Below are 23,540 nucleotides of genomic sequence, written 5' to 3'. Positions count from 1 at the left end.
TTTTTTTTTTCTCCAGTTAAGCAGCTTTTCTCCTCTGAAGATCACTAGATCACCAGATAGCAATCCACTCATAAGCACAGTCAAAAGATGCCCTAGATAAAAGATTTGGGTTATGATTCACAATGTGTGCAATGGATGTACTATTCAGGACATTCTTGACTGATACTACTGTACTGCGTATTCATTTGCAACATGGATATATGACGATTATGATGCTTTTCAGAATAATACTGAAAGTTTCTTAATGTGCTATTCTTAAAAAAATTCACAGCAAACTAACATCAAGGTTAGAAAATTCAGATTGTGAATATATCAGTCTTTTGGGTGCTGCTTGAGAAAGCCTAAGAAATGATCCAGAGAAGTACAATATTCATTACTGAATTTCACCAGCAAAAATATAGCACCATATCATTAACAATCTTTCTAGGGCCAGAACACAAGAAGAGCTGGGTCACAGCGCAACATGGAGGAGGTCTGGGTCTGAAAGCAGGTTGAGAAAGAAACTGCTACTCACCAAACAAAAGACAAGTAGCACAGCTCATAAAAAAAAGGACAGCAACCCAGAGAGACACAGATGGCCCAGACTTATTTTTTAACAGCTGAATTGGAAAATGGGTGAGATTGGAACAAATGAATCTCCTGGTCATGGCCAGTTTGCCTCCAGTGGTCTTGTCCTGCAGTAAGCGGGTAAATATTTATTATTCCATTTGTATGTACATTTTTTTTTGCCAGTTCAATGCTGGGGAAGAAATGCAAAGGTGACATTTCAGCTAGGCACTCTGAATGAGGGCTAGTCTAACTTCGCATTTAGCCACATAATTTATTAAAACAGAGTTCAGGATGCATCACTATTGAAGTGCTCATTGGGTCTGAATTAGAACTGCAAGAATTACTTGTGGAAGGGAAAGAAGTCTTTTGATAGGCCTTGTAGATCTAGACTGTCAAGTAACAATTGGGTATGAGAATACATATATATTTAAATCAAAGACTGTTAACTGTCATTTCAGACTTTCTTTTCCATTCCAAAAGCAAAAAACCTCTTTGCTCTGCAAATGAATTCTTACAAATCTAGAATCATTCCAAGTGATTCTATAAATCACCTGGGGATGACGTGCTATAGCAATAACCAGAAACAAAGCGAATGTCAGAGAGATTAAAAAAGTCACTACAGTCTTTTCCTTAACTCATGAGCAGAATTTTAAGAAGGAGATTTTACAATTCTTTAGTACCCCTTTCTAGATCACAGATGCCTAATGGAAGAACAACTTTACAGGCAAAGATGTGACAAAACTGTAAAGCAAATTGAGATGTACTCTGTAAGGATATGGTGTGTGTTCCTAGTATGAGAAACAACTTGGGGACACAACATGATGGAGGAGAGAAGAGGGCACCAAAGGAGAGATGAAGTAAGAGAACTTGCAAAATCTCAGACACACTAACTAAAGGCACTGTTTGGAGGAACTTCAAAGCAATCTATGAGACTCTGCAGACATCACCATCTGCCATGTACTTCTGAAGATTTGAGCTCTCAAGGGGCTACTTCCTACAAGACATGAACATCTTCACAGAAAAGATTAGAGATACATCATGAACTATCTCATCCTGACCATTTATCATGATAAACCTGCCAAGTGCATTAAATTTGCATAAAAGGATGTGGTCGTCTTTAATAAGCTACCTATTTCTCAATTTCTCAGTGACAAAAAATGAATTGAAACACATTTAGTAAGAGTGCTGCAACTAATCATTGAGCGAACAGTCTTTCACAGAATTGCCATGCTGTGATCTACCTCCAAGATTTTGTAAATGTGCTTTTTCATTCATAGCGTAAGTTTAGGTTGTCAGCTATTACAACATCGTGCATTTCTTCAAATGAACAAGAAATGACAATTAAAAACTTGTAAAAAAAAAAAAAAAAATCTGTCTTACAATGTCACTTAAATGTAAAAATCCACAGCACTGGTATTTTGAATTATGATCAGTGGTGGAATGATCTGTAGTCATTGCAGTTCCCTGCATCAGCAATGGAAGTTCTGGGTGAAACTTCAACTAATTTCACTTTTCTTTAAGTTTTTATGCTGACATTTCTAACATTTCCATGTGTACCTTGTGACAACATCCAAAGGAAAATCCTGAAAGATATTCAAATCTTTGTAACGTAGTGAACATTTGTTGATAAATAATATATTAGCTTTTCACGTAGTTATTACTTCAGTATAGCTTCTTTAGATACATCCTAGGCGAGTTTTAAATGTAGCTCATCAAGGTAATAGAAGTTAACTAAGTAAATTGTCTTCTCTACAGGATATTATCCAGTCTTGAACTTTCATGTCAGGTCACAACAAATTTCAATATCCTTTTTAAGACACTGTACACTGCATCAGCAAACCCTTCTGCTTTTACTGTTCCCTTTGGGTTAGTACTGTCTATAAAAATAGTATTTAAACATTTGTTCTGTTCATGGGCAGTCAGACTGGTATATTTGCTGGCAAGTCACTTTTGAAAACCTTTCCCTTTCTAAAGCTAACTTTCACAATTTGCTGTATTATTCTCCTATTTCCCTAAATCCAAAAGTAAAGAATGGAAAATTTTGGTAGAACTGACTATGGCAAGCGTACCTTGAATGCACCCCTTATCTGCAAGTGTGCATGCTTTTTCCTTTTTCTTCATCCAATATGACATGGTTTCCAATTAATTGTTTCCAAATATTGTGTTCAGAGTGTCCAGTAAAATCAGCAAGCCATAGACAAAATCCCAAATATAATTTACAAAAGGCTTTCTGTGGGATGGAAGGGACTTGGCCTCAGCTGAAAGACTGCTACCTGGTAACGAGCTCCTCTATCCACAAGCCACTAAAAATAGGATTTACAATCTTCCTCCAAAATGCCTGTAACACTCTAGGTTAATATATGAGATCTCACCCCCTCTAGTGACTGGTCCCAGAGAGAATAGGACACAGTTGGTTCCTGATAGCTAACACGAGCCTTTCCTTCAGCATTTGCTTTAGAGAAGGAGAAGCCCAGGTGCCGTGACAGCTGCCGAGCCCGGTGTTTGGCACGGGCAGCGCAGCCATGCTGCACCAGCCCTGCTGGAGGCTCCTGCAGCGGGACCCTCCAGGCCCTTCTCCTCCCCAAAGGGCTGTCTCACACGAGACCAGCCTACACAATTCTTTAGTTCAAAAATTAAATATATAGGCTGAAAGAGAAGCAAGGCAGAGAAGTGTATTTACAAAGCAATAGTCTGGAAAATTTAGGCCCCAGCGCAACAGCTGCCCCATTCAGACGTGACAGTCCCCTACCTTGTGGGAAAGCTGACAGCACTCGAGCTCAGACTTTTCCTTAACCGACCTTCAACAGAGCCAAGTAGCAGCATTTCCTGTTGCCCAAACATCCGTCTTTAATGATGTATTTACAATCTGCCTGGCACCGTGGTGACAAAACACCTCAGAGGCTTTAGCCCTGCACCCACTCTTGCCACAGGCTCCGGAGCAGTTGAGGGGAGCTGGAGAGAAACTGAGTCCGTGGAAACTCAGCCAGCTTCTGATGGGGCTGGGGCTACTGGCCTAGCAGCCTCCTTCCCCCTCCACAAACATGATTACAAAGGCAAGGTAATAATAAAAAACTATGTCCTTCCATGAGAGTGCAAGTAGGGGATGATTTGAAAATATGGTAGTGAAGAAAATTTCAGGCCATCACACTTTCACTGAAGACTCCAACAAGGTTGCACCTCAAAAGCACCGTGTACAGAAAGCAGATAAATGCAATGATGAAGCATATTCTGTGAGAAGCTACAAGAGAATTGAAGACTCTGTTATCTTTGGGAAGAACCTGGCAAAGTCTTTCTATCACCGCAATAAATAAATGACTCAATCTTCGCCACAGTCATCACCTTCCTGCAATTCCTCTACAATTACATGGTAGGGTCCCAGCCTTCTAGCCCAATCACTTTACCATGAACTTCTTCTGTTGTAAGAGCTTTCTTTAATGGATTCATGCTCAAAGCGTAAAAGGCAAGCGGCAATACACATTTCAATATTTAAAAGCACAAATAAAAATCTTAATAGATCCCAGATGTTTCACTTCCCCCAGCCCTTGTCAATGATTAAGTTGGTGCTGACATAGATGATTTTTTAAGATCAGTGGTCAGTTTGATGCTGAAAAAGGTTTAGATGTCTGGGAATTTCAAACACAATTCCTAGAAATAAATAAATCATTAAGTAGATGAAAGGGAGACAACTGTGAATGCAAGTAGCTGTTATTTTGTAAACTTATTTTATGGCCTGAAATGCACCCACAGGTTTTGAATGCAACTGAGCATGAAACAGACGGTAACATTTTGTCAACGTATATAAAACCTTGTAGAGATAATTATTTCAATCTCATTTTCTTAGCAAAAGAACTCCAAAGGTTCACATAAATAACAAACTGCAGGAATCCATACTTTAAGGTAGATATATGGTGCTGGTGCTGTTGAAGCTAATGAAGAATTTGCTATTTATTTTAGCAGAAGTCAGTTTTGCTAGCTGCATCCATTTTTCATTTACTAAAGCAGCAAGCTATCGTTTACTATACCAAACAAATAAAGCACTATACAGAAAGTGTGTCTAGAAAAAAGCTGCTGGGCCCAGCAATGGAGGCCATGCCGCCAAGCACACAAGTTCTCAACTGTAATGAGAGGCTGGATTCTTTTGCTCTGATTTTTACTGGGAGAAGTCCCTAGTCTCCTAAATGAAAGCAACCAGGGAGGGGGAGTTTGAAGCCCGCATTTAGCTTGCACAGACCCATGATGTGTGCACTTGACGTCATAAAAATGCTGTAAGTCTGCCAGGTCAGCAGCCACAAACCCCAAATGCTGCCAGTCGCAGGCTGAGCAGACACTAAAAGGCTATGAATTTCATTTAATCATCTCCTTTCCCTTTCCCGGTAAAGCAGTCAAGGCTAGTAGCTGCTGAAGAAATCTGTGGAAAAATACTAACTATAAGCAACCAGGATTTGGTTTTGATTGGTATTAAAACCAAAAAAATGAAGAATAAACCTGATAACAAATGTAGCAACATTTATTTATTAATACAGCAAACAGGCTGCAGGCTTCTGAGTCCACTTTCAAGGAGTGTGTGGATAAGCTCAACTAAATGATGTACTTCATACAGTCTGCCAGATCTACCCACTATTCTGCTAATTTGTGTGCCATATACTTCTCTCCAGCTAAATTTCTGATTAAGAAAAACTTCACCTCCTTTCTGTTATTTGTTTAGCTACACAATATTCCTTAATAGTGAATGCTGCTTGCTCTTAAGTGTGCTTCCTATTATACCTTTGGCATTTGTAAAATAGTAAGTACAAACATAATCTAAGCTCCAGACCACACAGTTTTATCATATAACCAGCTATGGGCAACACTTAAAAGCTGAACACGACCTTCTAGTCCTTTTGAGATGCCTCAAATTAATCTCTAAGAACTAGGTCCCCCAAAATTTCGAAACCATTAGAATAGGTAGGTTCCACAAAACATATTTTTCCAAACCAGCTTCTGCACCTTCACACACAGGGCCAAAGGTTCATGTCATTGACATAAACAGGAAAGCTTTGCATGGTCTGAGCAGCTGCAGTGACAAGATCAGGCTGAAACAAACCTAGGAAGCTTGTGATAGAGAAGAAGATTCATTTTTCTTTTCATTTTTTTTTTTTTTTTTAAATCACAACAGCTCCAATGGCCCACAAACTATGTTATTTACAATCACGCATCTGTGTGCCATCAGTCTCCAAGGAAGGAAAAGACTGCTGGGCTGAGCTCTCAATTTATGTTTCTCAGTTGACTCTTCTAATCACACTCAGTGTTCTCAAGCTTAGTGCAGCCATTCTGGTGACAAAATTTGCACACCAGGTGGGTTTATTCAAGTTCCCATGGCCCTAATACTTTCATATAGTTCCTAATAATAATCTTGAAAATTATATAGGTAATTGTATTTCTAAAAAGTTATCTTCAGCAAAATTGGGAGAGTTCTTTCCTCTCAACAGGAAAAATATTTTAATAAAATAGCTCGTATACGCCTATACAAATGGTGAGAAAAAACAAATGAAAAAAATCCACCCTTTTTTTATACTGTCTTTTGCAGCATTCAAGAAAGCTAAGGGAATCCTGAGGCTCACAGATGATGAAAGGTCCCAAAATAGGATGGGCACTGAGCAGGATGACAATTCCCTGGTCCAGCAATACTGCAACCTGTATTAGGCATTCATATTCATATTCTAGACTGTGATTAGGAAGAAGGCTCTAGCTCCTGTGCAGGGGTGGACCTAACCCAGCAGAGGTGCAGTGAACTGCTTCGCTTCCTTATTGAAATTCAGTCCATCTAATTGATACGGCAGAAGGCAGTAGCACAATGAAATAGAGCAGAGATCACTTCAGTAGTTTCATCCATCTACGCTCCCCTGCTCCTGACCAATGCATAACCCCACACAGGACTCCAGCCTTTCCAACTTCGAGCAGTCGCAAGAATGATTTAAGTTTCTATAATATGGTAATCATTAAAATATTGCCATTAGATCACCATTCAGAAACGTATCAAGACTGTGAACTACCTTCATTTGTGTAACACCTAAAATGTTTTAGTTTTGCTTGAGGTAGCCCAGTTTCTTTCAAAACAACAATTTAAACAGCACCTTTGCCTCAGAAACAGAATAAAATATTTATAACCACCTCATATATTTGCAAGCAAATACAGGTAATGTCTGCTAAAAAGCAAAATCCATTAGATATTGGTTAGTTTTGATACTGTAAGTCTCTAAAAGGCAACAGATGTGGGGACGGGGGAGGGGGAAGTTGATTTTGTCTTTTTAATATTCAAAGTGGATCTGTTCTCAGTGGCTAATTAAATCAGTAGAGTGCAAACAATAAAAGAAAAAAATAAGTGTTGCCTTTTTTTCCCAGAACAACCTCTCTGGTTTATCTCTGCTTATTTATTACAAAAACTTAATTATTAGAAGACTTTACCATATTCCCTCCCCAAATCCTCATGAAATAAGATACATATTCCACAGTACCAGTTCCTCTTGAGAAGAATATACTTTTCCTGTGGAATTTAAGATAAAGTGGTCTTTGCGCTATTAAAAAAAAAAATGGATTTGGAATGAGCTGCTTTGATTGATGTGAAAGTACTGACGAAACATACTAAAAACATAATAAATTTAATAATAATATCAGATGTACAAATCAACCAGCAGAATGCTGCCCTAAAATACATTCGTACTTTCTTGGCAAAACCAGCAGGTTTCCATGGGTGTGCTGAATTATTTAAGAAGTAATGAAATGTGTTAATAACATTAAACAGTCATCTTCCAATACCTACAGTATGATGGTACTTTCTAGTCAGATTGTTCTTTGTAGTGCATAAATACATGTAATATCAATTAAAACATTTTGATTTGTGAAATCAAAATGAGCATGACATATTAGATTTGGTTTTGAAAGTATTTTAAATACTATTATCTACTTTTAGCCTTTAGTTAGTTATGACACATGGCAGAGTATTAAAAATGGATTGCAGATAGAGACCAGAACTCAACTGAGCTAGCATGGTGCTAACACAGTACAAGAACAGAGAAGATGGTCTCAGCCCCACATGTAATTGTACACATTATGAAGAGAGGGTTGTGTATGAGCATCGGTAGCCACCTAACTTTAAGAGCATAAAGCTCAGCAAAAGATCAAAATATTTATGCACGAAATAAGGTAGATTGCATGTCCCAAGCTCTATGCTGCTACTGCTTCTCACACCAGCAAGTTAAACGCAAGTTTGGGCATGTATGTCTATGTATTAATTGACAGCACTATGGACATACCTGAAGATAAAGGAAAACAGAGGAATACAGAGCCCTTGCACTGTAGGTGAGAGTACTCAGCAGTAAGCCAGTATCTGATAAGAAAAGGAAACCATTTCAGCCCAGTTTTTGAAAGCAACAGTGTCAAGGAAACAGTTATGGGACATAATGCATGAGTTTAGAGGGAATTCCTCTCAAATGCTCAGGACCATCATGGAAGGAAACACAGATATTCTTGTTTGAAAATGTAAAAAGTGACAATCAAGAGACAAGTGTCAGGTACTGCAAGATGCTGAGCCCTTACAGGTGCAGAGTTCCTTCTCAGCTCCATGAATTACTGGCCTAATTTTAACTGTATTGAGAATTTCTTAGGAAAATACAGCTTCATCATAGTTAATGAACTATCCACAGCTGAAACACTGATCTATTTAACCCCAAATTCAGGGTTTTACAGAGTTGTGTGTCCATTACCGAATGCTTAATGTATCTTAGTTACCTTTAACCTTGCTTCTGTTTGAACATACTTGGAGCCAAACAAGACTTCACTCCCTTCAAGTGTTATTTTGGTCAACCAAATGAATGATTGCAAACAAATAAAATATTTAGTCTGTGCTACAGCCAAAACAGCGTTGCTTTATGTGATCTCAATGATGAGCAAACACCACAGTGCTGGATAGCAGCAGCAGGTCAGACTTAGCGACATGATGCCCCACGTTATGACACTTCACAGTAAAATACGTAACATAGGTAAAATACATAGTAGAACAGAAATGAGTCCACTACTGCTTAATTTGACTGTATCTCAAAAACATAGTAAAGTAACCCAGCAAAGAGATTTCTGTTAATAGTTGTGTGAGAGGGCATTTATCAACACCCATTAAACTCTGGATTTTACCTGTTAGTTTTCTAAAAGATGCTTGTGTTGTTTCATAAGCCACAAGGTGTCACAGTGGCTCAACTGGTAGTAGTCTTGTCAGTCTAGACACACAGGTTGTGGCTTCAGGTTGCGTTCCAGTGCTAATACCGCTCTGTATGAGGACATCTGGGCTATGCTGGGTATTCAGAAGTGCAGCCCTTTGGATGAAACAATCAGTCAAGGTGCAACACGGCTGCTTCAGGGTGCTCTTGATGTGGATGTTAAATAATCTTACAGGACCATCAGAGAACAGATGTTCTTCGTGAGCTGGCATCTTGACCAATCTTTTTACTTTGCATTATTAACCCTGACAGAGTGTTAAGAGGTACTGAAAAGAGCTGAGCTAATAATTCACATCAAATAATAAATTTTATGAATTCCACTTCGTTCTACTCAGCGTTGCTAGGAATTAATAAAAATTTATTTGAATGCATTAATTATTCAAATTTAAGATATATTTTTGCTCATCTTTCTAACAAGCAGTGTGCTGTAAGCGTGTAATAGTCTGCTAAGACTATATACCCTGATTGGTCATGTATTCCATACTATTCTTTTGTATCCCTGACTGGATGAGGACAGATGGATCTACACCTTAAAATGCCACAAAGCTTTGCTTTTTTTTTTTCCCCCACCAATTTTTTCTTATTTCATTTTTCTAAAGTAACTGCATGGTAAGCAGTGTCCTGTTCCATGAAAAAAAATGCACATACATCATATTTACTGACCTGTAATTTTCCCATTGCCACCAGTCTTTGTTATTAATTTGCTTTACATTCATACATCAGTCAGTCCTAACTGCAAAGCAACCAGAGATTCTTCTCTGGTGTATTTAATTTCCAAGTATCATGGTTCTATCTGGGAGGTTTTGGAAACTCAAAACAAGAAATGCTGCCTCCCAGCTTAGCCCATATAAAATAAGCAACTTCTTTCCAGAATGCTTAACAAAATGAAATTTGCATTCTGCAATTATTTGTAAGAATAAAACTCCATTGATCAAAGATTCACAGAAATGCATAAAAGGCACAAGCATAGCCAAAACAAATTTACTGTTAAACTCAAGTGAATAGTCATGGAAATTTTGTGTGTAGTATTTGTTGCACTCAGGTAATGAACCTTTACCCAGTGCGTTGGCTTTTCATGTCCCATTATCCATGCCAACACATTCATTAAAACGGGCCTATGCTTTTTAACATAATCAGCAATGTGCATAGGTGTGGCCTTCAAAGAGTTATTACCACAGTTTACAGGCATGCTGTTCGTAAATACAAGCAGAACTCCAGTCAGCGCAAAATGCCAAAGCTTCCCACAAAACATATGGTAATTTTTGCTCTGTAAAAGGGATAGATACACTATATAATGCATAATTGCAGCACATTATATCTGAACTTCTAATTGCTTAAAATGACACTTCAAATCACATCAACAACATTATTACCTAATTACCCTAAGGGTTAACTGATACTCCAGTGATTAAGTCTAGGTAGAAGTGATAGAGCTGTTCTATTGCCTTCATCCACTGCAGCTGGTGGTATGGTTGCAAACGCCCTTATAGAATCTATATCCTGTCATAGGTTTGAACATCTTGGTACAGTGAAGAAGAAAAGTGAAGAAATGCTGGCCAAGCCTGAGAAGGAGGGAGGGTCCCACAAAATGCTGAACAACTTCAAGAAGAATCTGCATTTGCTCCAAAGGAATTATTTTACAGCAGTTCTTTTAATTTCTAGTCACAATAACATTATTGTGATGCAAAATGGAGTAACATTTAAATATTTTTTTTGTGCTTGAAGTGGATACAAGAATTACAGAAGATGGTGACACTGATTTGAAAAGGCAAGTTACTATCAGAATAGGGGGGGTGGAGTAAAACAGATACTTCTAGGTCTTCTTCCATTGCTGCATAACCCACTTGTGAGACTTTTGTAAACTGCATGAAGAAACCATAGCATCCTAAGTGCGTGGCACTTCATAGTCCCTTTGTTCAACTGTAAACTACTATCCTGGTTGCAAACCTAGCAGCAAAGCAGGTTTCATGTCTGTCTTGCCAATGTCAGCTGAAGCTGGAGGATGAGAATCTCTAGTCCATAGGAGATGGCCAGGAATGCTGGTGCTGCTGACCACCTTCCCGAGGGATGGAGTATGGCGACAGTGCTTCAGTCTAAACAATAACAAAACTAAAAAGTTTCACTCTATTTACTTTCTTCTTTTCTGAGTATTCTCCCCTCTCCAAGCGACTACTGTATTTAAAGATTTAGAATATTTCTTTTTGTATAATGTGGTCATTAATATTTCAGAAACTGAGAAACTGCTTTGTAACCTGCTCTAGGACAGACAGCAACTCTTCCTCTCATACAATCTTCTGCTAATGGCTGAAGCAAAACTACACAACTGGAACAAGAATCACAATAAGGTACATGAAATACTTTAAATGTGAAATGTACTGGAAATAATAATTTTCTCAACTTGCTACTTTAGAAAATAGCCAATTACAAACATGCAGTTAGAAAACAAACAAACAAACAAATGTTTGAAAGTCCAAAAGAAAAGTAAAAAATAACGTGCTGCACAAGTGATGCAAGACTGCACACAACAATACTCAAACAGGGATCGTTGTTTTTCCTAGATATTTAGTTTTTGAAGAATAAGCACAGTTGATCTATGATTAGGTCTATTATTGGGTCTGCCTTAATCAGAGGTTTCCAAATATGGTGACTTTCCAACCTGCTATTCTATGATTTTATGACTTTTATACACACATAACGTTTCATTGGTCCTCTGAATGGAATAGATAAGGTCATTCAACTAGCCTGTGCAATTCTTCAAGGGTCATGAAAGATTCTAGAGTCTGCAGTTAGCAGTTGTGTAAAATGGATGGGATCTGGACAGATATTGAATTTGCTGTACATGAGTAAACTGATAGCAAAACTATACCCAAAGATTGGATTTCCCCCTTCCCTTTTTAAACACACATACAAATGGTGCAGACACATTTTAATGTTCCTGCTCAGCTAACTAGGCTTGGCAAGCTGACTCTGTGGCTTAGAATCAGGAAGATGGGTATCAGAAGGTATTGCAGATCACGTGTGACAGGTATCACAGCAATGCTCTAATTTTTTAATCACTTGGAAGGATCCAAAGGCCTGACTACTTAGTTCACAGGCAACCAGGCAGTAGATTTTAAGTACATTTAGAAACCTACACAAAATTACAGCTTCACTGTGTCAATTGTGAGATTGTGGCTCAGTCCTGGCCAAGGATCTGGATGTGAATATCGACAACACAAAGACCTTAGGGAGAAGTTCTAGTTTGATACTTGTATTTTGGCTGTAGCTATCAAAGTTATTAATAAAGAAGGTTGTTGTGCTCAGGTCTTATGCTTCAAGTCTGTATGATGCAGACAGAAACACCACCCTGGCCAGGAGCTTCATCATGGTTATGTCTTCTTGACAATGGTGTATAAACAGCAAGGTGGTGCCAAGGCAACCTAAGTCCATGAAGAAAGCCTGCTCCTGTAAAATTTATGGCCTTTGCAGAGACTCTACACTACCAACACTCTTGAGTCCTGGAGAGGTGATAAGCTTAGAAAGCCACCGAGTCCTGAGTCACATTTAGTTCTGCAAAGGTCTCATTTTTCCAGGTCAGTGATTTTTCACTAGCCCCAGAAGGCACGAAAATGCCACAGTTGTCTCCAGAAGCATCAACTGTTCTCATACTGAGGTTTTTTGGCTGCAGGTAGTTCTAGGTGATCCCCAATTACCTCAGGAGTACTAAATGTACTATTTGGCTTAGATCAGTAGCTTATAGGCTTTAGTTCAGAAAGGTATGACTGTCCACCACAAGGTAACAGAAATAGAAAGAGTATTCTGACCATAAAGGGCTTTCTCTCTGAAATTCCAACAGTGACCAAACACAGAGAGAATGTACTGAGGAAAAGACACAAGCCTAGGGAGAAGATTATAGCCAGGGGAGGTTTCTTTCACTACTTTTTAGTCTAATAAACAAGACCATTGAGACCTGGCCACCAGGCCCTGCTCTACAACAGCCTTTTTCAGAGACTAATCACCAGTCACTGTGGGGCAATCGTCTTCCTGCCAGGATCACCCTCTGAGGCTTCAAGTAGCCCAGAAACAGCTTCTGGAAAAAAGCACCCAGCAAAACTGAGGATGTCCACCGGCCTTTTTACACAGTACAGTGCAGGAAAGAAAGTTCTTGTTGGGAAGGAAGCAACCGAACAAAGTATCGGCATGGCTGGAATGCCTGTTTACAGCAGATATGCAACTTTTGGCAAAAAGATAGAGAAAAATACCATTTGAAGTGAGGAGTCCAGCTAAAAATATTGCACTGAGTTTAGCAATCTACCCATACACTTCTTCTGTAAACAAAGAAAGTGTATATACCAAAACCAAATGTTTTTTTCTTTTTTTTTCATCTGATCTTGCAATCCTACTGCAGGCAAAGCTCCAGCTTAAATAAGAGCACAGGACTGAGCCCTTGTTATGATCTCTGTTTTGTTCCTTCACACCATCCAGTGGCTTCTATTTTTGAGACTGGATCTGCATAGCAAATCTTGTTTACATCAGGGAAAAATTGAGTTTAAGTTTTTTTACATGGATTTAGAGTTTAAAGGGTAAAGATCAAAAAAGAGAAAAGGAATGGTTGGAAATGTTTCTTTATAGAAAATAATATAGTAAGCATCAAAATGATTTGCAGGGGAGATCCATTTTTATACTTTCATGCTGATTCTCGTCCGCACCAGCCCCTGCCCCCAAAAACTCCCTGTTCCTTATTCGTGCAGTTTGTATTATCTGTTATAACTTCAGGGGAGGAAAAAAAAGGCAGCAAGACATCCCTTATTGTAAGCTCAAGATCACCATGGAAAGGAAGTAGAGTCTTTTTTTTCCTCCTTCAGACTCATAAGAATTGTTAGTTTGTAACAATTTTAATTGAAAACAGCTGCAACTGACATTTTTTAAAGGGATGAAAAGAACTATATGAAATAAAAGACAATCAGTAAAAAGAGCCTTGAAACCATTCTGAAGTTTGTGTCTGCCTAAAGGAGTTAGAGTTTTCTTTTAAAACTGACCTTTTAGTAACAGCAAAGCATGATTTATAAATACACTTTACTCATGTTCCTAGAATTGCTAAGTATTAGTATACTTGTGGGTGAAAGAATATTTCCTCAAAAACACTTTGAGACAGAAGTTTATGTGTTTTCCCCTCAAAAAACCAAACTCATTGGACAAACTCAGACTTATGTACACAATATGAGAGATCTGTTTGCGATACTAAGTTGCTATGTGAACAAATGTGATGTCACAACATAGATTTTTATGACTAATCTATTTAAAATGCATCAGGAAGAAAAAGAAAAGATTATTTCATCAGATAGTAATGCGAGGAAGTAAAATAAGAGTCTTCCATTAAACTGAAGAAATTTTGTTTTGCTTTGATTTGCTTTGCTTTAAATATTTGGTTGAGTATGAATGTCTGTGTAAGCTTCCAGTTCATTTAGGAGCTTTTAAATAACCATAACATCCTCCTTTATTTTCCTTTGAATTTTCTTTACATTTTCTTCCATCATAAAATCTCTACTTTTGTTAAATTCACTATACAGTTTAATAGGCGTTTAATATGACTTGATTAAGCTGACTGCCTTTAAAACAAATATGCTACTAATCAAGTTCTCTAGTCACCCTTAAAACACTACTCTCTTAGTCAGAAGGAAAGCTGTGTTTTGCATATAACGATGACGTAAATCATAATCTCTTGTAGTGTGAGAGAGTTACAGGTGAATTTAATGTATTGTGATACACAGAAGTTCTAAAAATATAGCGGACTAAATAAACAAGTGAAAGGCTTGATACATTTCTTTGATTATTGGTAATAAAGCAATGCCTCAAACTTTAAACTGTCAGCAACTTTAAGTGATCTACCCACAGTGCACTGTAATGCTACTGAAAAATAATTATATACAAGATATAATCACCTTTTGCTTAAGTGTGAGCAATTTCAAATGATTAAAAAATAGAACAGAAAAGGATTTACAACATCAAAGAGGAAACAAGGCTTTTTTAAAAAACACAGTTTTATGAAAAACAGAGAAAATATTTAAGCTAATTTACCTATGTTGTATATTGCTACCTAGAACTTTAAAAACTGCTGATTATGCCTCAACAGGGTTGCTTTCTTGAAATGTTCAACTAACACAGACATAAAAATAAGACAAACTGAGTTCGAGTGAATGGTAATGAAATCTTCAAAACCACACACAGAGCAAGGAAACAGCTGCACTTTGGTTATCCAAAAAGTTAATCAACTATGATAGAAGTAAATAAGATTTTTCTTTTATATCTGCCAGAGATTATTAAACATTTAATTGTTAATTGTACTTCCTGAAATCAGGATTGTTGATGCATTATAAAATGGCACTAGATGCTCCCAAAGTATTATTAAGAAAGAACATATTAATTTCCATTTCACAAAAAGTATTACCAGATTATATTTCTTTGAACAACTTTTAAGGAAGGTAAGGTGTTCCTGTATACTACTTAGTAACTCAGACTCCCTAATTTACTTTAAATCACATAAGAATTAGCTAGGTGGTGGACTTTTGCCAGTACTTACATCATAAAACCACCCCCTGCCTGGGTGTGATTGGAATTCTTCGCCTAAGACTGACCCTGAATTTAGAAAGGCAGTGGTAGGTTCTGCCTGAGGAGCCCATAAAGTTGTAAGAAGTTTGGAAAGCAAAAGTTTGCACATCTAGCACAGGCTAGAGTTGCTAATTCCTTACTTTCATGACTACCATTTCTTCCTAAAGAAAACAAGAACAAAGGTGGCCATGTAGCATCTGAATGACTTTTATTTACCAGTCAGTACCTTGTCTGCTTAATAGACTGAGTACATCCTTCACACCAACTACTCTTCCCTTCCACCCAACGCTGACACAAATGAGACTGGAAGCAGCAGATGTCTCATGGACGGTCCCCACACACAAAGTCACTTTGAGGACACTCCTGTTTCCCTCAATGTACTATAAACTCTGCTGCTTGGAGGAGCAGGAGTAGAAAAGGCATTTACAGGTGGACTCCCTAATGGTGTCTCTACCAGCCCATTGCTTCTTTTTGAATCATTTTCACCTACCTGCAAGCTCCATGGAGCAGCTACAGGAATTCGCTATAAAGGTGGGCTTTTCAAATGGAGGGGAGAAAACAGATCGACATGACATACAGATACTCCTTTCATAGGCTCTCCACCCATCCTCTGTAAAACTTAATTAACTTATATATGTTTTGCTCTGTCCGACCGTAAAAGATTATTAATATTGTGTTTCTTTTGTCAGAAAACAGGAAAATCCCAGAGACTTTCCAAGGGTATATTTAGGATAAGAGCTGTAGGTTCCAATTTTTTTTTAACACATCCTCACTTGCCACTGGCTCGCTACAAAAGTTGGGTCCAAGTGGAATCTGCCAGCTTGCTGCCCCCAGTCTTTTGGAGAGTTTCTTTGTAATTCCTTTCCCCTTAAGCTGCTTTACTTGTGCTCACCTACCCCCTGGGGCTCACAGAGTACAAGCAGCCTCCTTCAGAGACCAGCGCCTACATTATTCCAAAGCCTGCCTGAAGAGAAACGTTCATGCAGTAAGCCTGTCTCACCCACAGCACAAGAACATTCCTCCCATGACATACAGGGCTCCATTGGTCTGGATTCAAAAATTCAGAACTAGTTATACATGCTCCAGAAGCCTTCAGCTACCAATACCAAACATGCTTGGAAGTGTGTAAAATTAATGTGAAACTTCCACTCCCAACCTGCCCCAGAAGCCAACATGATTCTTTACAGGCTGTCTACACATAGTCACTGTCAGTGTCCCAGGAAACTGTTGGGTTTTTTTTTTAATTAAGGAAGGTGTTTTAACTGGAGGATGAATGAGATGAGCTGAAGCTGGCTAGAAAATGCATTTCAACAAACAACAATGCTCACAGCACAGAGCTCAGAAATTAAAAAAACAAAACAAAACCAAAACAGAACCAGAATGTAAACACTGAACAATCACCAAGCAAGAGTATTTTTACTCTGAGCAAATAAAAGAAATGCTGGAGCATAAGGCCTTCATTAACTAAGCACTGTCTGTCAAAGTCAAACGCTGCTGAAACCTATAGCAGTACCAGCAAGGCAGAGTAGGTTATTGCTTTTTGCCCGCAACAATCCATGTGAAAGTGCACAGCAAAAACTGCAATTAAATGTGCTGAAGTCTCACTCAGCACACCTCAGCAATGCAGGAGGGGCAAGTTGTTTCACAACTCTCTCAAAAACTTTTCTAGTGTAACATTTGTAAAGAAGCTGAAATCAGAAACTGGTCAATTATTAGAAGTACCACTAAAATTGCATGTAAAAAGCCTAAACTACCATTGACAGCTTTTCAGAGCAGCTTGTATATAAAACCCTGAAGGAATCACTTAATGATACATATTTCTTCTTTTCACTTGAAAAAGTCTAGAAATCATTACATTGATATGGATGGGAATGTAAGGAACAGAGTTGCAAGACACTGGCAAACGGTAACAAACAAGTCCCCTTATTCTATCTAAACGGCAGTGACCCTCTGCAACCAACAACTTGGGGCAAAACTGAGAAACAGTTGCCATGATTTTAGTAGCAATGAGCTGCCTGGAGTTTTCAGCCAGCACAAAGTGTATTTACCAATAACTCCACAGCAATGTTTTAAGACCAGCAGTGATAACAGTGTTAGAAAAGCAGTTACCCCGTAGCAGTTACCCAATCAGAAAGCAGGTCACATCTCGTTAGCTGTATCATATACATTAAACGTCACAGATTCTCCATGGCTTAGCTGACAATTCAGGCATGTATGTTTTATTTTATTACAACCTCATGCTCTCTTAAAGAATTACAATACAACAAACAGATCAATCTGAGATCCTTTACCATGCTTCATGGCATGATTTCGGCAGACATTTGCCTCTATATAAAGCCATTCACTGTAAAAGATTAATACTTTCAAAAAGTATTTTCAGGGCACCAGTAGTAAACTACTAGGAAAAATTGCAGCACCAAGAATGTTTGCTGCACAAACACAGACACATGGGCAGAAATGCAGCCTGATTCAGACCACACACTTTTCACTTCAACAGACTAAAGAGTGTGCTTTATTTAACCACATAAATAACAAGATGCAGCCTCCACTATTTTTTTCTTTAAGTGACAGAAGTATTTCCCTTCCCATTCAGCATATTCTGTGTAGTGGCTGATCTGCTTGTAGAAGCCAGAGTGTCTAAACCACTAACGGATTATACAAAGCATAACCAACAGTGAATGTAGTTTACATTATTGGGTACTTTTGACAGCTATATGATAAAGTCGTGAACCCATCATCTCTCTCGCTAAAAGCAACTGCATTCTAAATGTAAACATGAATTTCTCTTGTTGGTTGTCCTGAACATGTGTTCTTTAAGTGCAGCCTAGGAATAAGTTTTTAAAACTCTGCTCCTGTTTTCTGTTATCATTCATTTTTAATTTTACCGACTTTACAAAAAAACAGAGAAAGGTTCATCTCTCCTTCTAAACCTGCAACATTTCTGAATTAGTTTTGTGCAAAAGCTAAAGCGATACCTTGCAATATTACAGCTGCAAATGCCAGCAGGACAGATCCTGAGCAAACAACACACTCAGGCAAGGAAATTTCCTGAGACCAGCATTATAATCAATCCTGAAGTGCTGTACTGTAATTTCAAGATTTCAGCCTAAGCTGGTATCCCCTCCAAGAGTTGCTCTGCTTGGAAACATAATGAGGGATTACCCAATTAAAGTAGGAAATTAATTAGGGTTCATGCCTGCATATGCTATACTGTCTAGTGGGACGCTTCAGCTGGAATTCGGGCTGAAACCTACCACGGTCCATGCACAGGAAAACAAGGCTGAGGGACTTACCTCCGTCCGCGACTGCAGCCTCTTGTTCATTTCATATATTCGGTACTCTGGTTGCACCATGTATGGTGTGTGTCTCCTATAAAATGGGCCAAAAGGAGAAGAATAGAAGGGGTCATGTGGTGTGCTGGACATCTTGCCTGCTTGCAGAGATTCAAGCTACACAGAGTATCATCAACATCCATACAGAGCACATGGGCTGTGTGTTCTTCACAGTACAAAGTAGCAGCGCGCACTCGCACACACATCCAGGCTGCACGCACTGGCTGGAACTGCTGTGGGAGCCTCTATAGCGGGAGCCGGGGGGGCGGGGGGAGTGGGAGCGCTCCGGCTCCGGAGAGAGAGAGGGACTGGAGAGCTTCAGGCACCGCCGCTCCTTTTTAAAGCAGCAGTTTCTGGAGGGGTCATTTCCTGTCCACGCTCTACACTAGTTCAAAAATATAATTATTTTTTTTTCCTCTCCGCCTGACAGAGGGCTGAGGTTTGGGTTTAATTTTTCCAGCCAGGACCCCTCAGGAACCTGGCAGCCGGGCTCGTTAGCATATAGGTGGTTTAAAAGCTGCCTGAGCCAATCACCCTCTGCGAGCCGCATGCTCGGGTAATGTCAGAAATGTGATTACTACAAAATACATAAACACAGGCCGGGCGAGCCCCGCCGCTGGCACCGGCTGCCGCTTCTCCCGCTCCCAGACGGTTCCCTCAGCGGCTCTGCCCGCTCCAGCCGCTGTGCTGGGCTACCCGCGCTTCGGCAACACTCGCCACCCCGGCGGTGCCTTTTTGGGGGTTTGCGCCTCACAGCAATAGTTTTTGGGGACGGGAGGGAGGGCGGCCTTGCTGCTGCACCGGAGGGGGATGGCCGGGGAGCCTGCACAAAGAAATAACCTCCATCCACCGCACTTCACACAATGGAGAGCAGTGAAATGCTAATAGCAGAAATGTAAAAACACAAAGAGCCGGGTGGGAGAACGAGACCCCCGAATAACTGCTGGCAATCCCGTTCGGCGGGGGTCAGAAATAAACACATGGGTGGCTTTAAAAGCAGCTATCCGGCTCAAGGGTGGCGGCAGCTAGGTGGGGGACGGGTCCCTGTTTTCAGGATCATTCCTGTGCACAAATCCAGTAGCGGTTAGAGTACACTGCAAATGAGAGATACCCAAAATTGGGGGTGGGGGAGATCTGAGGGAGGAAGGGAGGGCAAAGGGAAGGTAATCACCCTCTGGAGGTGAAGGATGAACTTTATCTCTTGAATCGTACTTGCAGGAAAGTGCTGGGAGCAGATACCACGTGAATGAAAAGTCTTCAAAATATACAGGAAACAAAATGGGCTCATCTGCTACATGGGAAAGTGTGAGGTTTGAGAGGGGAGCCTTCAAACTACCTATACAAAACAGCCCTTGAAGCACAAGCTGTGTCTTTATACACAGCTGTAAAGTATCAGGCGTTATTTACAGTACCGAATAAATGTAAAAACAACAATAAACAACGCTGAATTAATCTCTCATGTAAATTCATTCAAGCAAATGGACCCACTCTAGGAACAGATTTAGTTAACTAATATGATTAAAAGAATAACAATCAGCTGCATTCACAGTGGTTCTCAGCTGGGGGGTTCACAGGATGGCTGCGGGATCACCCATTTCACAGATGGGGAAATCAAGGCACGCGCCATTACATTTCCTAAATTTATGTAATAGTCCTGGAAAATATTTGAGCATGATATGGCTTCACCCACTGCCAAAAAAATTAATTCAAATCCAACTGAATGTAGGAAAACTTTGAGATAGATTTGAAAAAATCTGGTTTTCACTGGCATTTGGCTAGTTCTGCAGAATCTGAGTTCTATTTTCAGGATAAAATATGAAAGTTCATCATTTTATTCTACCGACCACTGATCTGGATCACAATCTATCTTTGACATACCAGTCACCATTTAGCGAAACTATTTATGTATGCTTTTATGGAATGCAAGTTTCCATAAGAAGTGACGTATTGAGTTGTTTCATAGATTTCCCACAGCTTCTGTCACTAAACACAGAGCCAACAGATAATACATGGGGTATTTCAAGTCCCTCTTTAAAAGCTCCACAGCTATGTGGCAATGGTACACTGTCACTCCAGTACCAGCACTGGAAGTGCTGAGTTTAACAAATAGCATGTACAATGTTTGGCTCAACAGTGCTGCAGTGACAGTGCAGTGCCCTGCAGGGGTTCACTGGCCACATGAGAAGCCTCAAACTTGGCCACGTACCTGGGAGAAAACTTCCTCTCATCTACCTTGTGCTCTTAACAGATCCCAGCAAGGGTACTTAAAGCCTAAAATCAAAATGACCAGAAAAATTACAGAGTTATAGCACTGATATACACAATTTTTGTACAATCAGTACCACCTACTTAAATAAATGTCAAAAAAAAAAAAAATCAACCCACCAAAGTGTGGATTTTACTTTGCTTACAAAGCAAACCCAAATAAAAATGGCCGAGAAGGGACACACCACTTTTTGTAACTAAAATGGTAGAATTTTGTATACCTTGAAAAGTGTATCTGTTTTAAGGACTTCTTGACTAGGCTAAAATTCACTGTTTAAAGAAGTTAAACATGCCCATAATATTAATATTTTTCATTTTGGTTGGGGTGGGGGGAAGAAAGTGTTGCTTTACAATTTTATTATTTTTTTTTTTAATACAAACTTAGAGTAATGTGTGTGAATGAGCAGTAGGATTTGCTTTCATGATTTGGAACCCCAGATACTCCCCTGTATCCTCTATAAGACCTTCTGTGTATGGCTCTAGTGCAAAGCAAAAATATGCACTGATATTTTAATAATTCCCATTGATTAACTGGCAAATTGTCACACACCTACAGCCCACCGGCAAGAACCAAGTCCCAGGGTAGGAATCTGCTAATTACAGGCTCCAGCAGCACTTCCAGTTGCCTGTTATCATCTAGACCAGCGTGATGCACAGAACAGCAAAACAGAAGGCAGAATCAAAGGCAAACAAAGTTTACAGGGATCCTGACAGTGTCCTCTTGATTCCCACTTGGATCTGCTGCCTTTAAAGTTTTGTCTGCTCTCTGGGAGCCGTGGGTAGGGAGCATTCAGCCAGCTCCGCTGCCTGGGCTGCTACAAACTGCCGCGCCACTGGCATCAAGCCGCTTCCCAAACCTGCTCTGGGGTCAAAGGCAAACATCTGGGCCAAGATTTAGGCCAATCAATAAATTCCTTAATCTGGAAAATGAGTTTACTGTGGGCTGAGGAAAAAAAGAGGTGGAGGGAAACAAGAGGAAGAGAGGCTAGTTAGTCTTCCCAAATCTGAAAATGAGTGTATTCCTGTGCCTGCATACGCATGGCTACAACCAGATGAGAAAACTGTGTGCAGAGCTGCATTTACACAGGCGTGTGCATGAGCGAATATCACCGTGTCTCAAAGCAGAGAGCCCTAGACCACTGCTCAGACCCCAGGAAGGACAGAATGTGACACCTCCTTGGTCACCCAGTCCTCAAACCCCCACACCACGTGGGCCCACCAGCCCCTATGTGGGTGCTGCCCCGCAGGGGTGAAAGGAGACGGCACACCAGAGCAGGGAGCCAGGGGACTTGGGATGTGATTCCCAACTTAGGAAGGGGAGCTGTGCCGTCAGACTCAACCAGTGCAGGCAGAGCCATGTTTCGTGCCCTTCTGGCCAGGCACTAACCACACAGGCCTCCAAGACCCCAAGGAGTCTCAAAACCTGGTGTGCTGAGCTGGCTGATGTCCGGGTGCTGGATTGCCCTCTCCTGGGCAGAAACAGAAGGACCCGTGTAAATCAAGGTCTCCACTGACAGCTCTGGAGGACAATTTCCCTTCATTTCAGGGGGAAGTGTGGATTGGGTGGAGCAGAAAGGTTCAGGTTCTCTTCTTCTGCACGGACCAGCGTGAAAACCACAGTGCCTACAAGTAGCTGAGATGCATTACGACAGAAGAACCAAAAACTAATGTCAGGAACTTCCTGCAGGGAAGTTCACCCCAGGGGCGAGAAGGGATAAACCAGAGTGGTTTGTCAATCTCTTTCTGCCGTTTGTGCTCTCACACACGGTCAGTCGGGTCCTGCCTTCTGGTTGTGATGATTATGGAGCCCCTGGCACAGCCCATTCCCACCCCACGCCACACTACCAAGCAGCATTTACAGCCTCTGGACACAGCCCTGCCAAAAGGACCACGCACAACTGAGGCACCGTCCTCATTTTACCAAGCTGACAATCGACGCAGCTCTGAAGGCTGCAATATTTTTAATAACCACTTAGTAATAATAATAATGCAGAAAAGAGATATGGCTGTAAATAGGTGTAATTGCTGTATTTATCCCTGGTATGTGTTGACTGTTCAGTCTCTGTCAATAACCAGGTTTATAAGGATACGTTTAAGGTGGTTTGTAGCTGTTGAAGAGACAGGAAAGGAGCAACTGATCTTAGTTAAAGATATATAGCAAATAAAGAGCTAAAAACTAGAGGTACTTGAAAGATTTCTTGAGAACACTCAAGTGAACATGAATTTCTTGAAAAAAAATAACAAAACTACCTTTATTTATACAAAAGCCAGGTAGTATTGAAGAGTTCTGATGAAATTACATTAGGCAAAAGAGCAAAACTGTTTTCATATGGATGCTTGTGAGTGACTAAATGAAAATTGCTTATCAAAAGGTGGGATGAACAATGAAGAACCACCAGTAACACTCCATCATCTATAATATACGTTCAATTGCTGAGCTGAAACGCAGGATTTTGATAGGTTTCAGAACTGAATACTGCCATTAATTTCTATAGCTTTAGAATAGAGTGTCCCAGATGCTTGCAATTTATAAGAAATCTAGAAGCTGCAATTTGTT

The 23,540-nt window shown here is 39.9% G+C and overlaps 1 protein-coding gene across 3 annotated transcripts in view; it reads right to left on the bottom strand.

Moving 5' to 3' along the window:
- The window catches only part of LDB2 (LIM domain binding 2), a gene marked incomplete at both ends in the record, with an annotated part of 217,268 nt that extends 198,457 nt beyond the window's left edge, over positions 1-18,811 (bottom strand). For all 3 annotated transcript variants that reach the window (XM_080344507.1, XM_080344508.1, XM_080344509.1), the window contains one exon: positions 18,680-18,811. In XM_080344507.1, coding sequence (XP_080200633.1) covers positions 18,680-18,811 — 132 coding nt within the window. The remainder of the gene's footprint in view (positions 1-18,679) is intronic.
- Positions 18,812-23,540: the final 4,729 nt, after the last annotated feature.

This window comes from Nesoenas mayeri (genome assembly GCF_963082525.1).
Source record: "Nesoenas mayeri genome assembly, chromosome: 4".
Lineage (NCBI taxonomy): Eukaryota > Metazoa > Chordata > Aves > Columbiformes > Columbidae > Nesoenas > Nesoenas mayeri.
Note: the sequence above shows the minus strand (reverse complement) of the source record. Positions and strands in the feature narration are given on the sequence as shown.